Genomic DNA, 21,065 nt, shown 5'->3' on the forward strand with positions numbered 1-21,065 from the left:
CCCCCCAAGCAGTGTTGAGACCAGATAAGTAAAAATTATCTAGATATAGATAAAAGATAATTGCTTTAATATTATCTAGATTAAGATAAGATAACATGAATTTTAATTATCTCAGATAAGATAAGATACAAATAAAATTTATCTAGATAAAAAAAAGATAAAAATTTAAATATTTAAAATAATTTCATTTAACCAACAATTAAATTTATTTATCTATCAATGATAAAAGTCTTATGATTAGGAATACAGATTTTTTAACATAAATAATGACTATTCAACAATTTTCTTTATAAATGTTTACCCATTGGCCATTTTTACTCACATAATCCAAAGATCAAAGTAAGCTTAATTAAAATTTTTATTTCCATAAACGGCATAAACCATTTTTAAAACATTTATATTGTATTTAATGAGTAATTACCTTACAAAATAAAATGTAAGCATAAGAAACATTTTAAATTTTAAGCATTATAAATTATAATACAAAACATAATTTTCCAAACAAAAATCTCTTTTTATTATTAACTTAAGAATTCCAAATTAAAATTTTACATAATATATAATAATAATGAATATTATTTAAATAATTAATAAGTATAATATTATACTTTATACATAATCAGTAATACATTTTCAACTTTAAAATAAGAAGAAAAAAAAAAAAAATAATGAAAGTATACAAATTAAAACAATTTTTATGAGTTTAATTTGTTAAGTTGAAGACACCTACAACAAAGCAGCATTTCAAAAGTCTTATCGCTTAGACGATTTCTTCTAGGTGTCATTATTTGAGACCCACTACTGAATAAGCGTTCGACGGGTGCAGAAGATGGGAGAGTTGTGTTATATTTAAAAAAAAACTTGTTTTACTATTGAATATGAATCGAGAATAGATAAATCTTTATTGTTAGTATTTAAATATGATGAAATTTGATTATTTACAAAACTTTGATTTGTTTGGTTATCTACATCTAAGTCTAAATTAGAATATGAGCAACTGGGACCTACAGATAAAATTTGAAAAAAATCTTCCTCACTACTATTACCATCCAAATGTACTTCTGTATTGAGATTATCGACTGAAGAAGAACTTATTGAAATGCATTCTTCTAAAAATATTTGTTTGCAGTAAGATTTATATCTTTCAGGTACCCATGTCAGTTTGAATTTAGGATGACTAATTGCAGATAAAATGTATGGCTTACTTTTCACATTTTTCAAATCAATTATGTAATCAAATCTCTTTTCAATGCTACTTATTATTTTCATACATAAAGTCCTACAGTGTATTAAGTTATTTATTTGTATCATAAGAAGTCTTAATGCCAATATAGAAGGAGCCACATAACCTAGAAAACATGACTTTTCACCCTGAAGCTTATCTAACGATGTTGCCAGTGGACCCATTACTTTTGAATACTCTTCTAGGAATATCCATTCATTTTTTTTTATTTTACTTAATTTGAACTCTTCAAAAACTAAAATCAAACTATCTCTATGAGAAACAACCTTTTGAACAGCATTGTACAAAGAATTCCATCTGGTAACAACTGGCACAGGAAATTTACAGTTACACAAGTCTGTGACTTTATCCGATGCAACAGTGCTTCTGCTACATAAGTTCCAAAAAAAAAATAATTTTTTAAATACTGTTTTTGATATTTTATTGTAAACATCTTGTTCTATTTTAGATATGTCAGTTGTAGCTATTAAATTTAAAGAGTGAGCGGCACATGTTATATGTCTTGGCAAAGAAATAGTATTAGGATCAAAATCCATCGAAGATAAATCAATTATTTCTAAACTGGGAATGTCAGAGTCGTTTTCTGAGTCTGAATTATTTATAATTTCATAATCACTATCGGAGTCACTACTAATAATACCTAAATAATTTGGATCATTAACATTTTTAGTATTATTCGTATTATCAATATATTGGCTAGAAAATATGCGAAATGCTTTACAAAAATTTGAAGCGTTGTCTGTTACAATATGCGAAACCTTTTCACAATTAATTGTATACTCTTCCATTATTTTAGTTATTACTTTTGAAATATTTAAGTTTGTATGACTACCTTTTATCCGTTTACAAGCCAATACATACGAATGTCGGTTGTAATTGGTTTCATTTATATAATGACATGTCATTCCTAAATAACTTTTGTTATTAGAGCTCCAGATATCAGCAGTTAAGCAAATAAAATTTTGATTTTCAATTAATTCAGTCAACATCTTTACATAATACTCATGTTTAACTTTTAGTTCATTAGTAATTACCCTCCTATGTGGAAGTACAATATGTTGAGAAGTTAAGCCTTGAATTAAACGTTTAAACGATGGTTTCTCACAAGTTATAAGTTGCTTCATTTCTTCAACAATATAATTGACTATAAGATCCTTAACCTGTAACAAAAATGTAAAATATATATTTTTAACTTTTTAAAAATTGTAAAAATGAAATAATAGTATATGATAATATAAGTTATTTTTATACCTATTTAAATTCTTATGTCATTATCAAATTTGTAAATTTATAATGTCTTATCTAAATTACATTTTTATACAGCTACAGAAGTCAGAAAATAATAAAGTAACATTTTAAAATAATTAGTTCAATATAAACACAAAAAAAATCAATGTCCTTCGTTTTCTTGAATCATAACAAAAATTTGTAATTCAATTAATTTAAACTGAATATACTTCTACTTCTACCTATAATTATCATTTACCCTGAATTCAGACGTGTTTTTTGGCAAACGTATCGATTGATATAGTAAAGCGATAAGAATTCTGAAAACAGATTTGAATTTGTCGTCAAGTCTACTTGAGATCGATCAATCCACATATTTTATATTATACCCCAAAATCCTTAAATTATTGTAATACTAAAGAGTAATTAAAAAAATTTCATATTTCATTTTTTGGAGAAGTTTAAATCAAAAAATCAAAAATATAGACTGGCCGATCTCAAGTAGACTTGACGAAAAATTCAAATCTGTTTTCAGAATTCTTATCGCTTCACTGTGTCAATCGGTACGTTTGCCAAAAAACACATCTGAAATTCATATGTTGCGCGTGTGTTAGACAAAGACAGGAAATCACGGTATCAAATCCCCTGAAAGTATTTGATATTTTGATATTTTGATCAAACAACTATGATTTATTATAACCATCCTATTTATAAATCCTATAACTATATATGCAATTTATATTATGAAAATAAACTATTTTCATATAGGTAGTTCTATTTTAAAATAATTGTCCAGTGTATTGTGATCAGATTTATTTTCATTCGTCGTAAAATCGTCAAGATTTTATTAATTTAGTATAGTTTCAATCCTGTAACAGTACAGTGGTCTGACGAAACTTTTAGCGCACATTTATCGAGTGATCCAACGTTAGTGTTTAAAATGTCGAAGCCAATTTCTGATTGGGATCGCGAAAAGTACTTACAACTAATACAGTTATACGAACAAAATCCCATATTATGGGATGCTCAAAATGCTCAACATTTTAATAAAAATTTAAAAAATCATGCATGGTTGAGTATTGCAAATCAAATGGATGAAGATGAAGACATTGTTAGAAAAAAAATGAACAGTCTTAATGGATCATTTCGACGCGAGAAATCTAAAACAAAGAACTCTATGCGCACAGGAAAAGGTAATAATAAATGTTTTATAAATACGTGCTCTATATCATAATTTATTATAATTGTTGGATCATTTCCAAAGCAATATTTTATTTATTTTACATTATTTTATCATTCGTAAATTGTTAATAAATCTAGGCCGAGATGAAATATATAAATCGAAATGGTTTGGATACGAACATATGCAGTTTTTAAATGATAAAGACGAACCAAGGAAAACCATATACGTGAGTTTAAAGTTAATGTTGAATATTGAACAAATAATTAGCTACCTACTTAGTACTTGTAAGTAATATAAGATATAAGTATTAAAATATTGACATATTGATAAGAAGAGACAGTGCCGTACCCAGGATTTGTTTTCGGGGGGGGCTTTAACATACTTAACTTTATAGGAAAAAATTTAAAACATATAATATATACACATAGTTTTTAATGTATTATGCATTCATTATTAAATTGTCACAATTTAAAATCTAAACGCCTTTCCTTTTTAGACGCAAACATATTTAAAATAGCATCTGTGTCAATTTGTATGTCTCTGTGGATATTCATAAGAGCTAATCCGTTTAATCTTGCCTCACCGGTAGAGTTTCTTAAATAGGTCTTGATTCTTTTTAAAGAAGAAAAACTTCTTTCAACCGATGCCGTTGATACAGGCAAAATAGCAAGAAGTTTTAATAAAATATTTATATGTGGGAATAAATCTTCGGGGCATTTTGATAATGTGTCTAATGCATTTTTTGGTAAATTATTTTCTTCATTAGACCATTTTTGCTTCCAAAATTCAAATTCATTTTTTAATAAGTCCATGTGAATGTTTTGGTTATTAGATCTTAAATCTTCTTCATAAAAATCAATAGCTGGCTGTATATCACTAAATGATAAATTACCAATTTTGCTTGGTAATAAAGAAGATAAAGAAATAAAAATATTAGAGTTCATTTTAAAACGTTCATTAAATGATGCTAAAATATCATCTAAATATGGATAATATAATGATTGTCTGTAGTAAGAGACATGGTCATTATTGAGTATGGCATAATTTTCTCGATGTTTTTGAGTCCCGACTACTCTTGGTATGGTTGGTGATGTACCAACTTCTTTTGCGATTTCACAAGCACGATGAAATATAGAAAAAAAAGTTTCTTCCGTCCGTAAATCTTGTAATTTTTGAATTGTCAATTCTACAGATTCTATTGCAATGGATAAATCAATATTTTCTGTTTGAAGATATTTTGAAATAAAATAAGTTATTCCAAGGACCTTTTCCAAAATACAGATAGTTATAATAAAATTAAAATTACACATAGATTTATGTAATGGAAAAACTGCTTTATCATGTTCTATTGACATAAGTTCTTCCAATGCACTAATTATTTCAATAAAACCTTCAACCAAAATTAAAATTGACTCGTGTCGTTCTACCCATCTAGTCTCGCAAAATTTTTTCAACCCAGAAAAGGATTTAGATTCTAATTTTTTCCGTAGTACAGTTGACCGTTTAGCTGATGCACGAAAACATGCACTTACTTCCTGTACAACACCCAGAGCATTTCTCACTTGTTGCACTTTTGATGCATCGTTAAGACATAAGTTTAAACAATGAGCAAAACAGTGCGTGTATAGTGCTTTTGGAAATTGTTTCATTATAACTGCTTGAACTCCTCTAAATGCAGACCTCATGTTTGCTGCACCGTCATACCCTTGCCCTCGAGCATTTTTTAAATTTAGTCCTAAAGATGTCAAAGTACTTATAATAGTGTTGGCCAATTCAGATCCTACAGTACTATGGACAGGAACAAATTGTAGAAAATCTTCTCTTATTATATATGTATTATCTTTTTCAAAATTTGAACTTTTTTCTAAGTATCGTATACATAATGAAAACTGTTCAACATGGCTTATATCTGTTGTCTCATCAGCTAATATTGTAAAGTATTTTTCCTTTCGTATTTTGTCACAAATGTAATGCTGCATATATTCAGAAATAACAGAAACAATATCATTCTGAACATTAGCACTTATATAAGAAGCATTCTTGTTACAGTTCTGAATGTGATTTAATAATAAGTTATCACCACTTTCAATTCGATAGCGTAATAAGCTTCTAAAGTTACCATCATTTTTTATTGGAGTATTTAGACTAAGTTCACCAAAATCATGTCCACCTCTAAGAGCTAATCCTTGCCTTCCGCATAACTCAATTGTTTTAATTATTGTTTTTAGAACTTCTCTATTATTTTTAATCTCCTTTTCATTTCTTTTATGCATTTGAACAATTACATCATTTTGTTTTTGATCAATTATTTTTGAAAATTCAACAGCTTTTAGTTTAGAAAACTTGTGATACTCATTGTTCTGGTGATTATTGAAGATACTAATAGCATGTTTCCAATTACAAAAAGGTTGAGTGACTAAAGATGTAGGTGGAGAATGCATGCCTTTCCCAGCATATTCACTTTTATAGAACAACACACAATATTTACAAAATGCACCTTTTTCAATGTTTGAAAATGCTAACCAAGACCACCTTTCCAACCATGATAAATTAAACATTCTTGACTGACTTCCAAATGTTTTTGCCTCAAATTTATAAGTGTTGTCAGGTTTCCATAAGTTTTTTAAAACATCAGCTAACTCTAAATCATTCAGTCGCTCTGGTTTATTTTTCTTAATATGAGTGCCAATATCATATTTATAATTATTGGTCACTGGGTTTGATTCCTAAAAATATAAGTTAAAATGAAATAAGCAAGCAACATGCAATATTAATTAGCAGAAGGCCATAGGTTAGGTTTATGTATAAAAAAAAGCTATAAACCTATATTATAATTTTATAATAAATAATTATAAATAATTCTATTATAATTAATAGGTATTATAATGTTTGGAAAGATCAAAGAACTTATTTCAGAATTTACTAATGAAATCAATTCTGTTGGATAATTTTATTGTGAATGGGAATGCATACAATTTTCAAAAATGTTCCACACACTGCTAATAGATAAGGTTGTTTGCCCCAAAATTATTATTTTACTGGATTTAAATTGTTATATCCAAAAATATTTAAAATAGCAAATATTATTCATCATGCAATTTTTATTTGTGGAAACCAAAATGCCAAAAAGCAAGTAGCTGGTTAACTATTTTAAAAACAACTAAATAATTTAGGTGAAAAACTAAAAATTAATTGAAAAGAAATTTTAAAGCTAGCAAAGCATTAAAAATAATTTAAATAAGCTACTTCCTAATCTGTGCATTTATATTATTACAAAGCACAAATAATATATTTGATAATAACAGTATTAAACAAACTTTTTTACAATACCTGAATTATTATTAATTTATTATTTAATAATAATTTTAGGTTTTCACATGTTTTTAACTAGGTAACTTACATAACATGATTTTAACATATTATGTACTGACTGTTGGTATTAAAAAACAAATTCAACATAAAAATTTATATTATAGGTAGATACATAATACAATTCATGAGTTTATAAATATATGTATGAATTTAATATTAAATATACTGTATTACTGTATATTTAAGTACCTAACTCACCTGTTCATTGATGCAAATATTTGCAGAAGTAGTTACATTTGAACTAAAGTATGAATACAATGTTTTGGTTTTTTTTCTCTTAGGTTCATTTTCGTTTTCATTCATTTTATAAACTAATAAAACTGACACACTTCACTAAATATAATATAAAGTAAAAACTAAAAAGCAAAAAGCCACAAATTGATGTTGATAATTAATGATAGTAGGTATATTGGAGTATTGCATTATTTTATGATGGTATCACCACGTATCACCACAGATTATATTATAAAACAATTTGTGATATCACGAATAAGATTATTGTTATCAATATATTATCATGGGGCGCGTATAGCGCGGTAACGCGAGCGGAGTGAGTAAGACGTGGTGATAAGACTACCGCGTCACCACAACCATAATATACTAAAAGGTCGTCAACATTATTACTATGACATGAACGATAATATGATATTGTTCTGTGATATGAACCCATTACGCATAACGCATTACTAAAAAAATATTTTTCCTGAGATTTCGGGGGGGGCTTAAGCCCAAAAGCCCACCCCCTGGATACGGCACTGAGAAGAGATATTTTGTAAAAAAAATGGTATTCGGAAGAAAATTGGTAGAGGGTCCGCGATTTCTAAAAGTCTTCCTCCAGGGGGGTCTGAGATCACCAAAAGTTAAGTATAGAGATTTTTTCATTTACAATATAAAATTTAAGTCAATTAATTAATTTAAATTTGGAATAAAGTAAACTATAAAATGTAATTATAATTAATTATTATTATTTTGTTTTATAAAGTTTTCCTGACAAAGTTGTATAAACTTCGAGTTGGTACAGTATTTTTTTTTTTTGGAGGGGGGCATTTTTAATAATGGATAATTTAATAAAATGATTTACAAAAAAGGTGGTCGCTCTGAACTACAGTTTGTAGGTTACAAGTGGGTCACTGTGATGGATGGTGTTAAATTTGAATTCAATGATATATCATTGTATAATAAAAACGATTTTGGGCGAAAACGGTCAGTCAGCCTATGATATTACTAAGTATGTTTGATGATATTATTGTGAATAAAGTATTTTATATATAACCTATTTATATGGAACCTTGTTCTAGATTTTCTATTCTTAGATATAAAAGTTGAACATTTTATAAATTTTTAACTAAAAAATAATTATTAAATTACCCTACCCGGCCTATCCATTGGCTTCACGATAATTATTAATTATTATGAAATAACCGATAATCGGTTAGTGAATTCCAGTATTCCACACTTTCCACTAGAATACTAGATATTTTAGTGAATTTGTTATTTTTCATTTGTGTTATTCGTCAGTTGACTGTTTGATCTACGAACTTCAAATTATTTTGTATGCGTCTATGGCAATTTTGTATTGGGGAAATTAACTATCACTTATTATTATTCAATTTTCACAGTTACGTTTTTATTTTTAATTTATTAAAATATTTCATTACGTCATATTAAATTTATTAATATGTTATATTTTAGTTGAATTATAATATAAAAATTACCTATTGTTCATTAAATAAGTGTTTAATCAACGTGCAGAAAACAACGTCTACTCTAGAAGTAAGTTTCATTGATTTTAAATACTTGTAGTTATAGCTAACTATATAATATATTAATATTTATAAGTTATACTAATTATAGCTATATAGATTTTACATTTTAAGTTAATAAAATGTATTCATGCATTATGCATATTATTATTATTATTATTATTATTATGTAGGTATAACATAATTAGGTTCAATGCTTAATTTCTAAATCAAAATAAAAACTAAATAATAAAACTGTTCACTTTAAATCAGTTTGATTTATATCATGCCAAAAAAGAAGCATATTTTATTTAAAATTTATTTTTACAGATTAGCAATATGTCGTTAGTTAATGAAACTAACATCTGTGCTTGTGGTAAAATAAAAGGTTTAATGAATAGTACAAATTGGCTAAGACATACTAAATCGTGCAAAAAACGAAAATCAGTACTTTGTACTGCAAAACTGAATACATTTTTTAAATCTTCTAGACTATCAAATGATGTTTCTGACAAAGGTATGAGTACTTTTTGTTTATTATAATTTAGTTATAAACAAGTATTATAAAATAAACTACTTTTAACTAGCTAATTCTACAACTCGCTCTTATATTAAATCTTACATTATTGAAACTGTAGGTACCTATTATAATTTTGTTTTTATTAATATTTATTTTTTCAGTTGACAGTTCTAATTTGAATACCGTCAGTAGCATATCAAAATCATCAATAGAAATAGATGTTCAAGGTTCAAATACAAATAATACTATATTATTGCCTGAGAAGTTTAAGATTATAGGTAGATACCTACATTTTATTTATTTTTGTATTTTTATTAAACTATTTAATTACCTAATAATTTATGCATTAATTATTTTAGTTCCAATATTGGAGGTTGATTTAAAGTCGAACGAGGAGTCAAATGAAAATGAATCTGAAGTAGCTATATCTACTACACTAATGGCTGAACCAAGTAATTTATACATTATATTTTTACTAATAAGTATAATACTTATATTTTATTAAGCCATTTAATTAATAATTTATGTATTAATTATTTTAGTTCCAACATCTGAGGTTGATTTAGAGTCAAATGAAGCTGAAGTAGCTTTATCTACTACACTAATGGTTGAACCAAGTAATTTATATAATATATTTTTACTAATAAGTATGATTATAATTATCAGGGTAGGTAGGGGGTCAATGCAATTAGAATTTCACTTAATTTATTTTTATAACACAATACACATTATATAATTATATGACTATATTATAGTTAATAAGTAAAATATTTTTTTTATTTATTTATTTTTAATTTTTTTCATTATAGATAATATGATCAAAAATGTATTTGAAAACGATCCAGAACAATTTTCGTCAAAAAATTTTCAGTCAAATGCAAATATTGCTTATGAAATTGTTTCCAAAATATTAGAAATGGGACTATGTCAACCACTTCCAACAGAACTTCCTGGCGGTAAATATCCAGTTATAAATGGTCATCGATTTTCACCAAAATTGTATCATAGAATATTACCTGATGGGACTGTAACAAGACGGAATTGGTTATCATATTCTAAGTCAACTGAACGTTTGTATTGTATTGAATGTATACTTTTTCCTGGAAAGGGTAAAAATGCTCCTAATAAAGCTTGGGTTATTGATGGTTATAAAAATTGGAGTACTTGTACTAACAAAATAGAAAACCATGAAAAAACTTCAGCACATATTTACTCTTCATTCGCACTTAAAATTCGACAATCATCCTTACCATTGGTACCATCTATAGCTACTAAAAAAAATGAAGAAGTTTTCATGAATAGAGAAATTATCAAAGAGCTGATTGACATAACACTATTTTTAGGAAGACACAATATGGCTTTTAGAGGGCATAGGGAAAACTGGCAAAATAATATGTGTGGCAATTTCAAAGATTTATGTTCTTTAATATCAAAATTTTCCCCTGCAATGGCAACTTATTTCAGTTCTCAAAAGCAAAAATATAAAATTAATCAACGTTCTCAATACTCATTTACTTCATGGCGCCGACAAAATGCGTTGATTGATATAGTGTCAAATCATATAAAATCAAGTATATCTCTCATTATAAAAAATTCAAAGTTTTTCAGTATTGCCATAGATTCGACATTTGATGTTTCTCACCGAGAACAAATTTCTTTTGTGTTCAGATATGTAGATGAGGAAAAATGTGAAATTAAAGAGAGACTCTTAGCATTGAAGGATACTCCAAAAACAACTGGCAACGCCTTGTGTGAAATTTTCAAAGAAGTGTGTACATTAAACAGTTTAGATTGGACCAATAATTTGGTTGGTCAATCTTACGACGGCGCCTCAAATATGAGGGTGCGATATAATGGATTACAACAATTAATACGTAATGAAAATCCTCAAGCAATATTTATTTGGTGTTTCAGTCATCGCTTAAATTTAACTGTCGCTGATGCAGTTAGTGTATGTTCAAATGCCATGGATCTTTTCGGAAATACGATTTTATCTAGCAGTAAATTTCGTGCAGACGTATATGAAGAAAATTACAACAAAAAAAACATTATCATGGACAGCAAATCCGTCGATTAAAAAGAGTGTCCTGTACTAGATGTATGTCTCATAAATTTGCATTAGATGTTGTACTAAATACTTATGTGGCAACAGTTGAATGTTTAAATGTTATTCGTAGTGAATCGGGTGACAAAAAAGCTGGTTCAGAAGCTGGAGGTTTTTTAAATTATTTTCAGTCAACAAGATTTGTCTATACAGCTTATAGTTTTAAAGTTCTGCTTCAAATTCTCGAGCCTGTATCAAGTTTGCTACAAAAAACAGATTTTGATTTGTTGGCTGCATAATTTTTAATAAAAAAAAAATATGAGGAAATCGTTTCATATCGATCAGAGGAAGCATTCAAAATTATTTTGGCTGAATCTGAAGCATTAATGGATTCAATGCAAAATATTGAATTTCAGCCACTCCTAGAAAGACATGCTAGAAAAAGAAAAATCATGTTCGATGAACAAACACCAGATGAGACAATCAGTGACCCTATAGTTAATTTTCGGGTAAATACTTATTTTGCTTCTGTGGATCTTATTTTGTCTGAATTAAATAGACGATTTCTTGACAATAATAATGAAAATGTAGAACAAATATCAAGATTTATCTCTTCTATCAAAAAAATGAATGAAAGAATTAAAAGCAAACCCAACCCAATTACCTAAAGATGCATTTTTAATGATATGTAAAATTTATAAAAAATATTTAAAACCAGAAGTCATTTGTGATGAATATTTAAATTTCATCCAATGTTTTGATGTTTTTCTTAAAACTGATGAGTTGCCAAAATATTTACATAGTGATAATGAGATAGCTAAAGATTCAGATTCTGAATTAGAAACGGAAAATTATGATAACGATGTTGATGATGATAGTGATTCTTTAAAAAATGAAATTGAAAATCATGGAAGTTTGTCACCAGTATTCAGGTAAAAAAATCTTGTATTGTTATTTTTTATGTTCTTTTATTCAATATGTTTACTGAATTGTTTTAAATTACTTATCTATGTACAACTTTTTTTACAGGGTTTTTATGCGCAATGGTCTTCATACACTATTTCCAAATATTTATATTTTGTTGAAGCTATCTTTGACCTTGCCAGTTGGAAGTGTATCAACTGAAAGAAGTTTTTCAAAGTTGAAACTCATCAAAACTAGACTAAGATCTACTATGGAAAATGATCGATTAGAGGGACTAATGATTATGTCCTGTGAAAATGACATAAACATTAATTACGAAGAAGTTATTGAAAATTTTAGTAAAACTAGTCCATATTTATTTAAAGCTTTACATTAAAAATAAAAAGTGTTAACTGTATAATGTAAATAAAACTATACTAAAAAATGACTTATAGTTATAGAACTCGCTGCCACTATTAATTGGTGCTTGTAGGACTATATGTTTCCCATCAATAGAACCCAAACAATGTGGAAAATTCCAATTTTCATCGAAGGCTACAGAAACATTTTTCCATTCATCTTTATTAGATGGCATCTAAAAAAAAATTTTAAACATTATTAAAAAATAAAAACAGGGGACTTCGTTCATTAAATAGCTCATAGTATTGTAATAGCGTAGTTACTATTTTCATTTTTTTTTTTTTTTTGAGGTGGGGAGGTTACATAATGTCCCTAACACAAAGTTGTATGGGTTACATTTATAATAATTTTCTATAACCGAGTATAAAAATAATTAACATTATTAAGGGTAATAAGTTGTTATTGGTGTAATTAAAAAAAAGTTGAACTCTTAAATTTACAATAGTTTATAATTACCACCTGACCAATTTCGTCAAAATAACGAAAAATTGCAATACATTTTGAATTAGAAATTAACAAAAAAATTTGTTTTGTATCTAAAATTTGAATATTTACTACAAAATTCTACTTTTAGTAAAATGTTTACCTGAAAGTCAAATACATTTTTAATAAGTTCAAATGTGCATTCATGGGCTATTTATATAATATATTATATAATGTACCTTTATCTTTATAAAATAAGTATACAATCAAATAATTATAACATCTACCATAAAAGTATAGAATTTTATACGTGTTTTTTAACTTAACACTTACAGTATCCGCGAAACTTCAATTAATGTTGAAAATAATGAAATGGATGTTATGAATATATCTGAAGCCATCTCTGAACAATATCACGAGGACATTGTAGTTGAGGACATACAAAACGTGTCAAATGAATATTATGTTTCAAATAAATCAAAAAAAAAAATATCAAGAGATGATGCACGGATTGAAGAGGCTTTACAGATATTAAAAAAAACAGTAGAAGAGCCAATAAAAGAAATGGACGGGAGATATTTATATTGCAATTACCTTTCCAGTAAATTTAAAAAATATACAGAAAGAACAAGAATGCTTCTCGAACATGACATAAATAAATTATTACTTAATGCTGATCTTGGAAAATATGAAATAGATACTACTCAACATCCACATTATAATATTAACTCATATTATCCTTCATTGACTCGGGTTCCTTTATCAGCCGTACCTGGTCTGGTGGTTCCTGCAAATTCTTCTCAAGATAACAACCTACACACTCGGTATACTTTTTCTCAGACTTCACCACCAGAATCGACATGTGAATCTTTTTCAACTTTATCCGGTCCCCAAGTTCAACATTTTTCAAACAATTTTAACCCTTCATACACTTTTCCACAAACAGCCACACCAGAATCTACATCTGCAACTACATCTTTATCAACTACACCTGAATGGCACTATCAAGGCCCTTCTAAAATGTAGTTTATTAACCTATATACGTTTGCATACTATACCTATCATTAAAATAAGTAAGTTTTTGTACATTTTTTAATTAAATAACATCATAATATATTACTTAAGTTACAAGGATGGTAATTAGTTTTAAAAAAAACATCATTATAATAAATAATCATTTAGTGCATCTTTAGGGATTTTTTTAGAGTTTTTTGTCCTTTGTCCTATAGATATTTAAGACTAAGTATAATTACCTACATTTTATTCTTACCTTGATCATGTCTGACAATACGCTTGTTAATGCACTGCATACTTCTGGTATGATACTAGATATTGTAGACTTTGAGATTTTAAATGTGTATTGTAGACTAGTATACGAATCCCCGGTGACCAGAAAACGTAAAGTCACGGCTAATCTTTCCTCTACACTTATAGGTTTCCTCAAATGCGTGGTTTGTTTTTCTACTTGCGGACGAATCAATGAAACTAAGTACTTGAAGTCAGAATAAGCCATGCGAACGAAATTTTCAAACTGTCCACTCTCTTGAAACAGCAAATCATTGATTAAATTTAGTCCACCATGTTCATCCCTGTTCTTAAACAATTGAGTGATCCACCAACGTCTTTTTTGTTGTTTTTTTTTGATAAGTGACTTTAAAATTATGAATGTGGTACCTGCGATGACTGTGCGTCTTTTTACAAGTTCGTTATTGACCATTTTTAATAAAACTTATTGGTAACTGATGTAGTGATCCCTCACTGCTCGCTTATATTTTTGAGTTCGTCGACGTTGATGGTTAATGTAGGAGAGAAGGTTGTAGAGAGACAAGTTACACAAGTTAGTTATAAGTAATTTATTTAAAAAGTAATTAATTTCATATATAAATTTGAGGACAGAGCGAAAAGCATCTGCCCGAGACTCGGCGTGTGCGTAGTGCAGACTCTGTACTAAATCTAATTTTACTATAGATTCTATCTTATATTTATATAAAATCTATACGGATACAAATGTACACGGTAGAGTCCAGGAGGTGGATATTTGAAAGGAACCGGAGATGGACGTTGTTATTGCACAAACAACCCGAGCAAATGATTGGCACTTATTGGTACAAAGTTAATTAAGTTTTGCAGATATTCATAATCCGTTTACTTAGTCCTTAAATTGCGCTGTCACTCACGGATTATTTTCATAGGCTGTTTTCGCACTATTGTGGAAATGCAAAATGTTTTTTAATTGCGCTGTCAAACTCTAGGTACGTACATTGTACGTGGTTCTTGGAATCGTTGATGTAGTTAACCTTCTTGTTGTTGTTGTCCTATCGTGGGAATGTACTTAGAATATTAGTAATACCGTCGGTTTACTACACTGAGTACAAAAAAACTGAATATGAAATGTGGAAGTTAAAGTCGATGATGAACAACTGTCGACTGAATTTAATTTTTGCGAATAATTTTGAGCCAGTTAGAGCGGCTCCGGCCAGCTCGCCTATAGTGTTTACACAATGCGCTCAGTGCTCATGTTTTGCTCGCGGTCACTACAGCTCGACCGTGTTTTTGCTCATGTGTAAACGCGCCTTTAGGAAAAATGAATGTTAAACTTAATTACTATTTAATATTTATGTGTATTTTGTTAAGTAATTCTAGGGGTGCTATGTTTAATATTGGTGATAACATTTTTATTATATTTTTTTTCATTAATTATTTTTCTGTGGTCCTTTGTTAATTTTTAATATTCAAATAAATAAAATTAATAAAAAAATAAAAATAAATTAAAAGATCATTAGGTAATATAAATATATTTAATACGTAAAAACTATTTTAAAATATAAATTAATTTTTATATCTTATATTTTCTATATTTAATGATATTTTAAATTTAAATTTGAATTACATTATTTATTTATTTATTTATTTATGAACGGGCTAAGAGCCCAATAGTACAACACAACTTGTAGTAATGAAAATGAATATTATAACAATAAATAGGTAAACGCCAAACAATACACGGCGATTATATACAAATAAAAATAAAACAATAATTAAACAAAGGTAAAAACAGTAATAAGTAATAACATATTAAGTATTAAAAAAAAAAAACAACAATAAAATAAAACTTACTAAGAGAAGCATAGGTGCTCATTACAAATACGATGGATTGGATTATTTCTACCATAGTTGGTGCTGTGGAAAGGAACAACAAAGGGAGAATTAGACCTTATTAAGCGAGAGGGAACTTTAAAATTAATTAGAGAAAGGAGAGAAAGAGCGTCCGTCAATCAGCTTATGCAAAAATACCAAGTTAGCATCAACTGACGAGCTACGACGGTGGTGGCGGGTGATCCGCGGTGAGCCGGTCGTTGGTGTTGGTTGATTATGTGGTATAGTTATTGACAAACACAATTCAGGTACTTTAAATCTCCGTTTATTGTTTTTTTTACACATATAGGTATATACAGGTAACAAAAAACCAAATATATCAAACAAAAAAAAAGAACAACGGACGGAACGTGGCGATATAAGATAAAGAAATGCTATATTATGTCGATGGCCGTGGTACGTGGAAGGCTGTCGAACAGGTGTTTTTCAACTAGCGAGTTTACGACGGCCGGTACTCGTTCTATGCGACTCGCCTTCCCGTCCCACCTTGTGCCTTTGAGGCGTGGTGGGGGAGTTGGCGTTGTCGCGCTGTAGCCCGTAGTGGCGGTTGACGAAAAGTGTAGACTGGTCGCTGCGGTACCTGTACTTTGTACTGGTGGCCGCTGCGTACCGCGTCACAACTCTTCTATCTGCCAGGGACAAGAGTCCAAGTTTATTCATCACTGGCCAATAACCATGTGGTGGATGTGGAATTTGCAAAATAAATGACGCCAAAGAACAAAAACGCCTCTGGACCCTCTCAATGCAAGAAGAGTCTGCTGCCGTAAAAGGGTCCACCAAAATGGAAGAATATTCTAAAAGAGGCCGTACAAGGGAGCAATATAAAGCTTTGAGAGAACTAGAGAGCCTAAATTCTTTAGAAGTGCGTATGACAATGCTGAGTATCTTTAATGCACGACAGCAAACAGCCTCAATATGGTAATGAAAATCGAGATTTGGACATAAAAAAATACCCAAGTCTTTCTTCATAGCAACAATATTAATGCTTGACCCGTTTATCAAGTACGTGTAGTGAATAATATTTCTATTACGGGCAAAATACATAGATTGGCATTTACCCAGATTGAAGCTTAGTCCCATAGAATTGAACCACAAAACATGAGCATCTAGCTCTTTCTGGAGGGTTACACAATCAGTTTCTGACTCAATTATCCGGAAGATTTTCAAATCGTCAGCAAACATAAGGAACATAGAATCCGGGATAACCTGATTTAGACCATTAACCAATAGAGAAAACAACAAGGGGGATAAGTGCCCCCCTTGAGGGACACCTGAAGGTACACAGACTGCTTCAGATTTACAACCTAAGACTTTTACATATTGGACCCTATCAGATAAATAAGATTTGAACCAAGAAAGAATGGGCTCCCCAAATCCAGCTTTATATAGAATTTCAATTAGTATTTTATGGTCTACACGATCGAACGCTTTGGAGAAGTCTGTAAAAATAACGTCCACCTGAGTTCGGTTTTCAATGGCCTCCAATATGAAATTATGAAAAACTAACAGATTCGTAGTAGCAGAACAGCTAGGTCTAAAACCGTATTGTTCATCAACTAAGATAGAATTCACTGATGGCTGAATACTCTTCAGGACAAGCAGCTAAAAGATTTTGGCAATATGATTTTGGATAGTAATAGGCCTATAATTGTTAACATCAGTTTTATCACCAGTATTAAATACAGGCGTGACTGAGCTAATCTTGAACATAGATGGGAAGGTTCCCGTGTCAAGGTAGCGACGAAATATCAACCATAAAGGAAAGCAGAGAGCAGATCTTATGTTATATAGAAACGTCCCAGGCAGACCATCGTCTTAGAAGTTTTTAGCATAGACAAACCCAGTTCGACATCATTAGTGGTAAAGGAACAGTTACTTGGAAGGTTAAAATGAGAAAAGGAAATAACAGGAGTTTGGCTGGAAGAGGGAGTGGCATAAACGCTGCTAAAATAAGAAGAGAAGAGGCTAGAAACTGATTCAGGGCCAGAACCAATCTTATTGTCAAAATGAACTGTATATGGAATCCCATCACTGGATTTATTTTTCCGGACAAAGTCCCAAAAAGACCGAGGATTGGTTTTTAGCTTACACTCAGTTTGAGCTATTAACGATTTATAGCAACTTTTGTATTCATATTTATGGCGTGCCCGGAGATTAGAAAACTCATTATAATCTCTGGGACAACGGGAAACTTTATACTTGGCATGCGCCCGTTTTTTAGAAATAACTATAGATTTGAGGTCTTTAGAAAACCACAGTGGAAATTTAGAAGGACTATAACTGACCTCAGGAACAAAATTCATTAGGTTAGGTAAATAGAGAAATTATATTAAATAAAATAAAAGGATTGCCTGAACAAAATGACTTTATAGATGATTTACAAAGTACTGATGATTATGTTATAGAAGATAATAATGTTGAAGTATTATGTTCAAATCGTATACAGCAATATTTAAACAATATTTATGAGAAAAGTAAAACAAATTCTTTAGTAAAAGAAGATCGGTTATCGGCATATTATCTTCCTGAATTAGCCAATCATGTTCTACGTATTTATAAAGATTTCCCTCTATGGACCAATGTTATGAGAACAATGTTTAAATCACCATATACTAATGGAAGTTCTGCCGTTGAAAATGATTTCAAAGAACTTAAATCTCAAATTATCAGATTTGATGTTCGACCTATGAGTGGAGATAGATTTATTATAACACATCTAAAAAATATTGAATCTAACGCAAAACTGATTAGTAGTACCCAGATTCGAGACAACTTATTAGAACAAGATCACAGAAATAATCACATTGCAATCACTGATGACACAATGGTTCACGATAAATCGAAAAATAAACTATCCGCACCAATAGAAAATTTAAAAAATATTGACGATTCTGATTCTGACGATTTAAATGCAATAAGTCCAATACCAACCAACAGTGATAGTATTTAGAAGTATTCCATCAGTAGTCCAAACTCTCCATCTACGGATGATGATTTGAGTACTTCAATCAACTCAGAATCATCCCTCAATGCTGTTGAAAATTGGCGTGGTTTTGGAAAGGATACAACTATTTCTCCAATGCAAATAATTAAATATAAAAAACAAAGAGCTACTAAATATATGAGTTCAAATCCAGAAATAGGAAGAATCCTTAGCAATCCTTCAACGCGTTCATCATTGGATACTCTATTAATAAATGGTAATACATCTACTCCCATTCGATATAATAAAAATAAATATTTATTACACAACACATATCCGTTTGATTCGGTTTCGTCGATATTAGTAATGGCATACATTGACATAAGTTTGTACAAAGATTTTATAAACAAAAGTAAAAATAGTATGTTACAATTTTGTAAAGAATTAGCTTACCACAAGACATAAAAAAAAACATACACCGATCGATTTTTTCTCCTAAAAGACATTTTTAACGAAGAGATGAATGTAACCAACGTAAAACTTCTTAACACGGAATGTAACGTTTCTTTTATTGTAACACAATTACTCAAAGATGCACAATCGGCTGAAGAACACATCACTTGTTCAAATAACCAATGCAAAAATGCTTCAAAAACTCATGGTTGCCCAACAATCATCATGCGATTTAAGGACAATGGGTTTAGTTTATTACAACAAAGTCTTATTCAGTACATTAAAGAAAAGAGATTAGAATGCCAAGAAGAATTTTGTAGCGGGATCATCAATTCATTCAGAATCTTAGGATATCATTTGTTTATTGAGACCGATATTTTTGCTGAAAATCAACAATTTAGCCTGGACGATTTTCCAGTGAACATACAAATTGAATCATCAAAGTTAGTATAGTAGTTTAACTTTATTATATAATTTAATCAAAAAATTCACAGTTTTTATTTATAAGCATTTAAAGTTCAAATTTTAATAAAATACGGAAAAATCACGAAAATTAGCAAATTATTTTGAGTTGAGAAATCATAAAAATTTTTCTTTTTAAATCCAAGATTTGAAAATGTAATATAAGATTACTCATAATTTTGTCTACCTTTATCAAAAAAAAAAATGTCTACAAGAAACTTAAATTAAATTTTTATGAGCGTCTGAAATTTATATTTTTACAACATTTGATATTCACTCGATTTCTCATGTAACAATTTTCTTATTTTATTGTAATTAAGAAACGAATGATTGTAGATACTTGAAAATTTCACTGAATGTTTATATTAGCATTTTATATACACCATAAAATTTTGACTTTTTTCGAGCTGTTTACGGACATTGTTGTTTTCAATTTTTTTAGTTTTTTTTTCCATAAATATCAATAAAATTTTATTTGTTGGGTAAAAATTCGTGAAAATTTAATGCAAGGCTCCTGATATATTGGTACAATATTTGTACAATATTAAAAATTCATATTTTCCAGTGAACGTACAAATTGAATCATCAAAGATAGTATAGTAGTTTAACTTAATTATATAATTTAATCAAAAAATATAATTATATTCAATGAGTTAAAATTGAAAATATTTAATAATTTCATACATTTAGTAATAATTATACCTATATATTTTTCAGCTACATATTTTACGGAGCTGTAGCTTTTAGTTCTGGACACTACGTGGCGTATATACGAAGATCCGAAAATAAATGGGAACTTCATAATGATATTTTGAAAAAAATTATGAAATTATCAAGTACAAAAGAAAAACATATAACTCCACATCTTCTTGTATATATAAGATTAAACTAAACATTTTAAAAAGAAACAAGTGAAATGTTAAATTAAATTTTTTAAATTATTATTACCTAACATTTTTAAATTTATAAGACTTATTTCATTTTTTTAAATTAT

The 21,065-nt window shown here is 28.9% G+C and overlaps 3 protein-coding genes across 3 annotated transcripts; 2 read left to right on the top strand and 1 right to left on the bottom strand.

The window, feature by feature from the left end:
• Positions 1-4,065: 4,065 nt before the first annotated feature.
• Positions 4,066-7,779, bottom strand: LOC132936582 (52 kDa repressor of the inhibitor of the protein kinase-like). The gene has a single exon (XM_061003321.1). The coding sequence runs from the start codon at positions 6,209-6,211 to the stop codon at positions 4,115-4,117; it is 2,097 nt and encodes a 698-aa protein (XP_060859304.1). The 5' UTR covers positions 6,212-7,779; the 3' UTR covers positions 4,066-4,114.
• A 2,322-nt stretch (positions 7,780-10,101) lies between these two features.
• LOC132944835 (zinc finger MYM-type protein 1-like) lies at positions 10,102-11,364 on the top strand. Its single transcript, XM_061014356.1, has one exon. It carries the CDS (start codon positions 10,102-10,104, stop codon positions 11,362-11,364), a length of 1,263 nt encoding a protein of 420 aa, XP_060870339.1.
• Positions 11,365-11,387: 23 nt separating this feature from the next.
• LOC132944841 (uncharacterized) lies at positions 11,388-12,833 on the top strand. Its single transcript, XM_061014365.1, has 5 exons — positions 11,388-11,589; positions 11,677-11,976; positions 12,050-12,263; positions 12,361-12,593; positions 12,751-12,833. Exons 1-5 carry the CDS (start codon positions 11,388-11,390, stop codon positions 12,831-12,833), a joined length of 1,032 nt encoding a protein of 343 aa, XP_060870348.1.
• The last annotated feature ends 8,232 nt before the right edge of the window (positions 12,834-21,065 follow it).

This window comes from Metopolophium dirhodum, chromosome 1 (genome assembly GCF_019925205.1).
Source record: "Metopolophium dirhodum isolate CAU chromosome 1, ASM1992520v1, whole genome shotgun sequence".
Taxonomy (NCBI): domain Eukaryota; kingdom Metazoa; phylum Arthropoda; class Insecta; order Hemiptera; family Aphididae; genus Metopolophium; species Metopolophium dirhodum.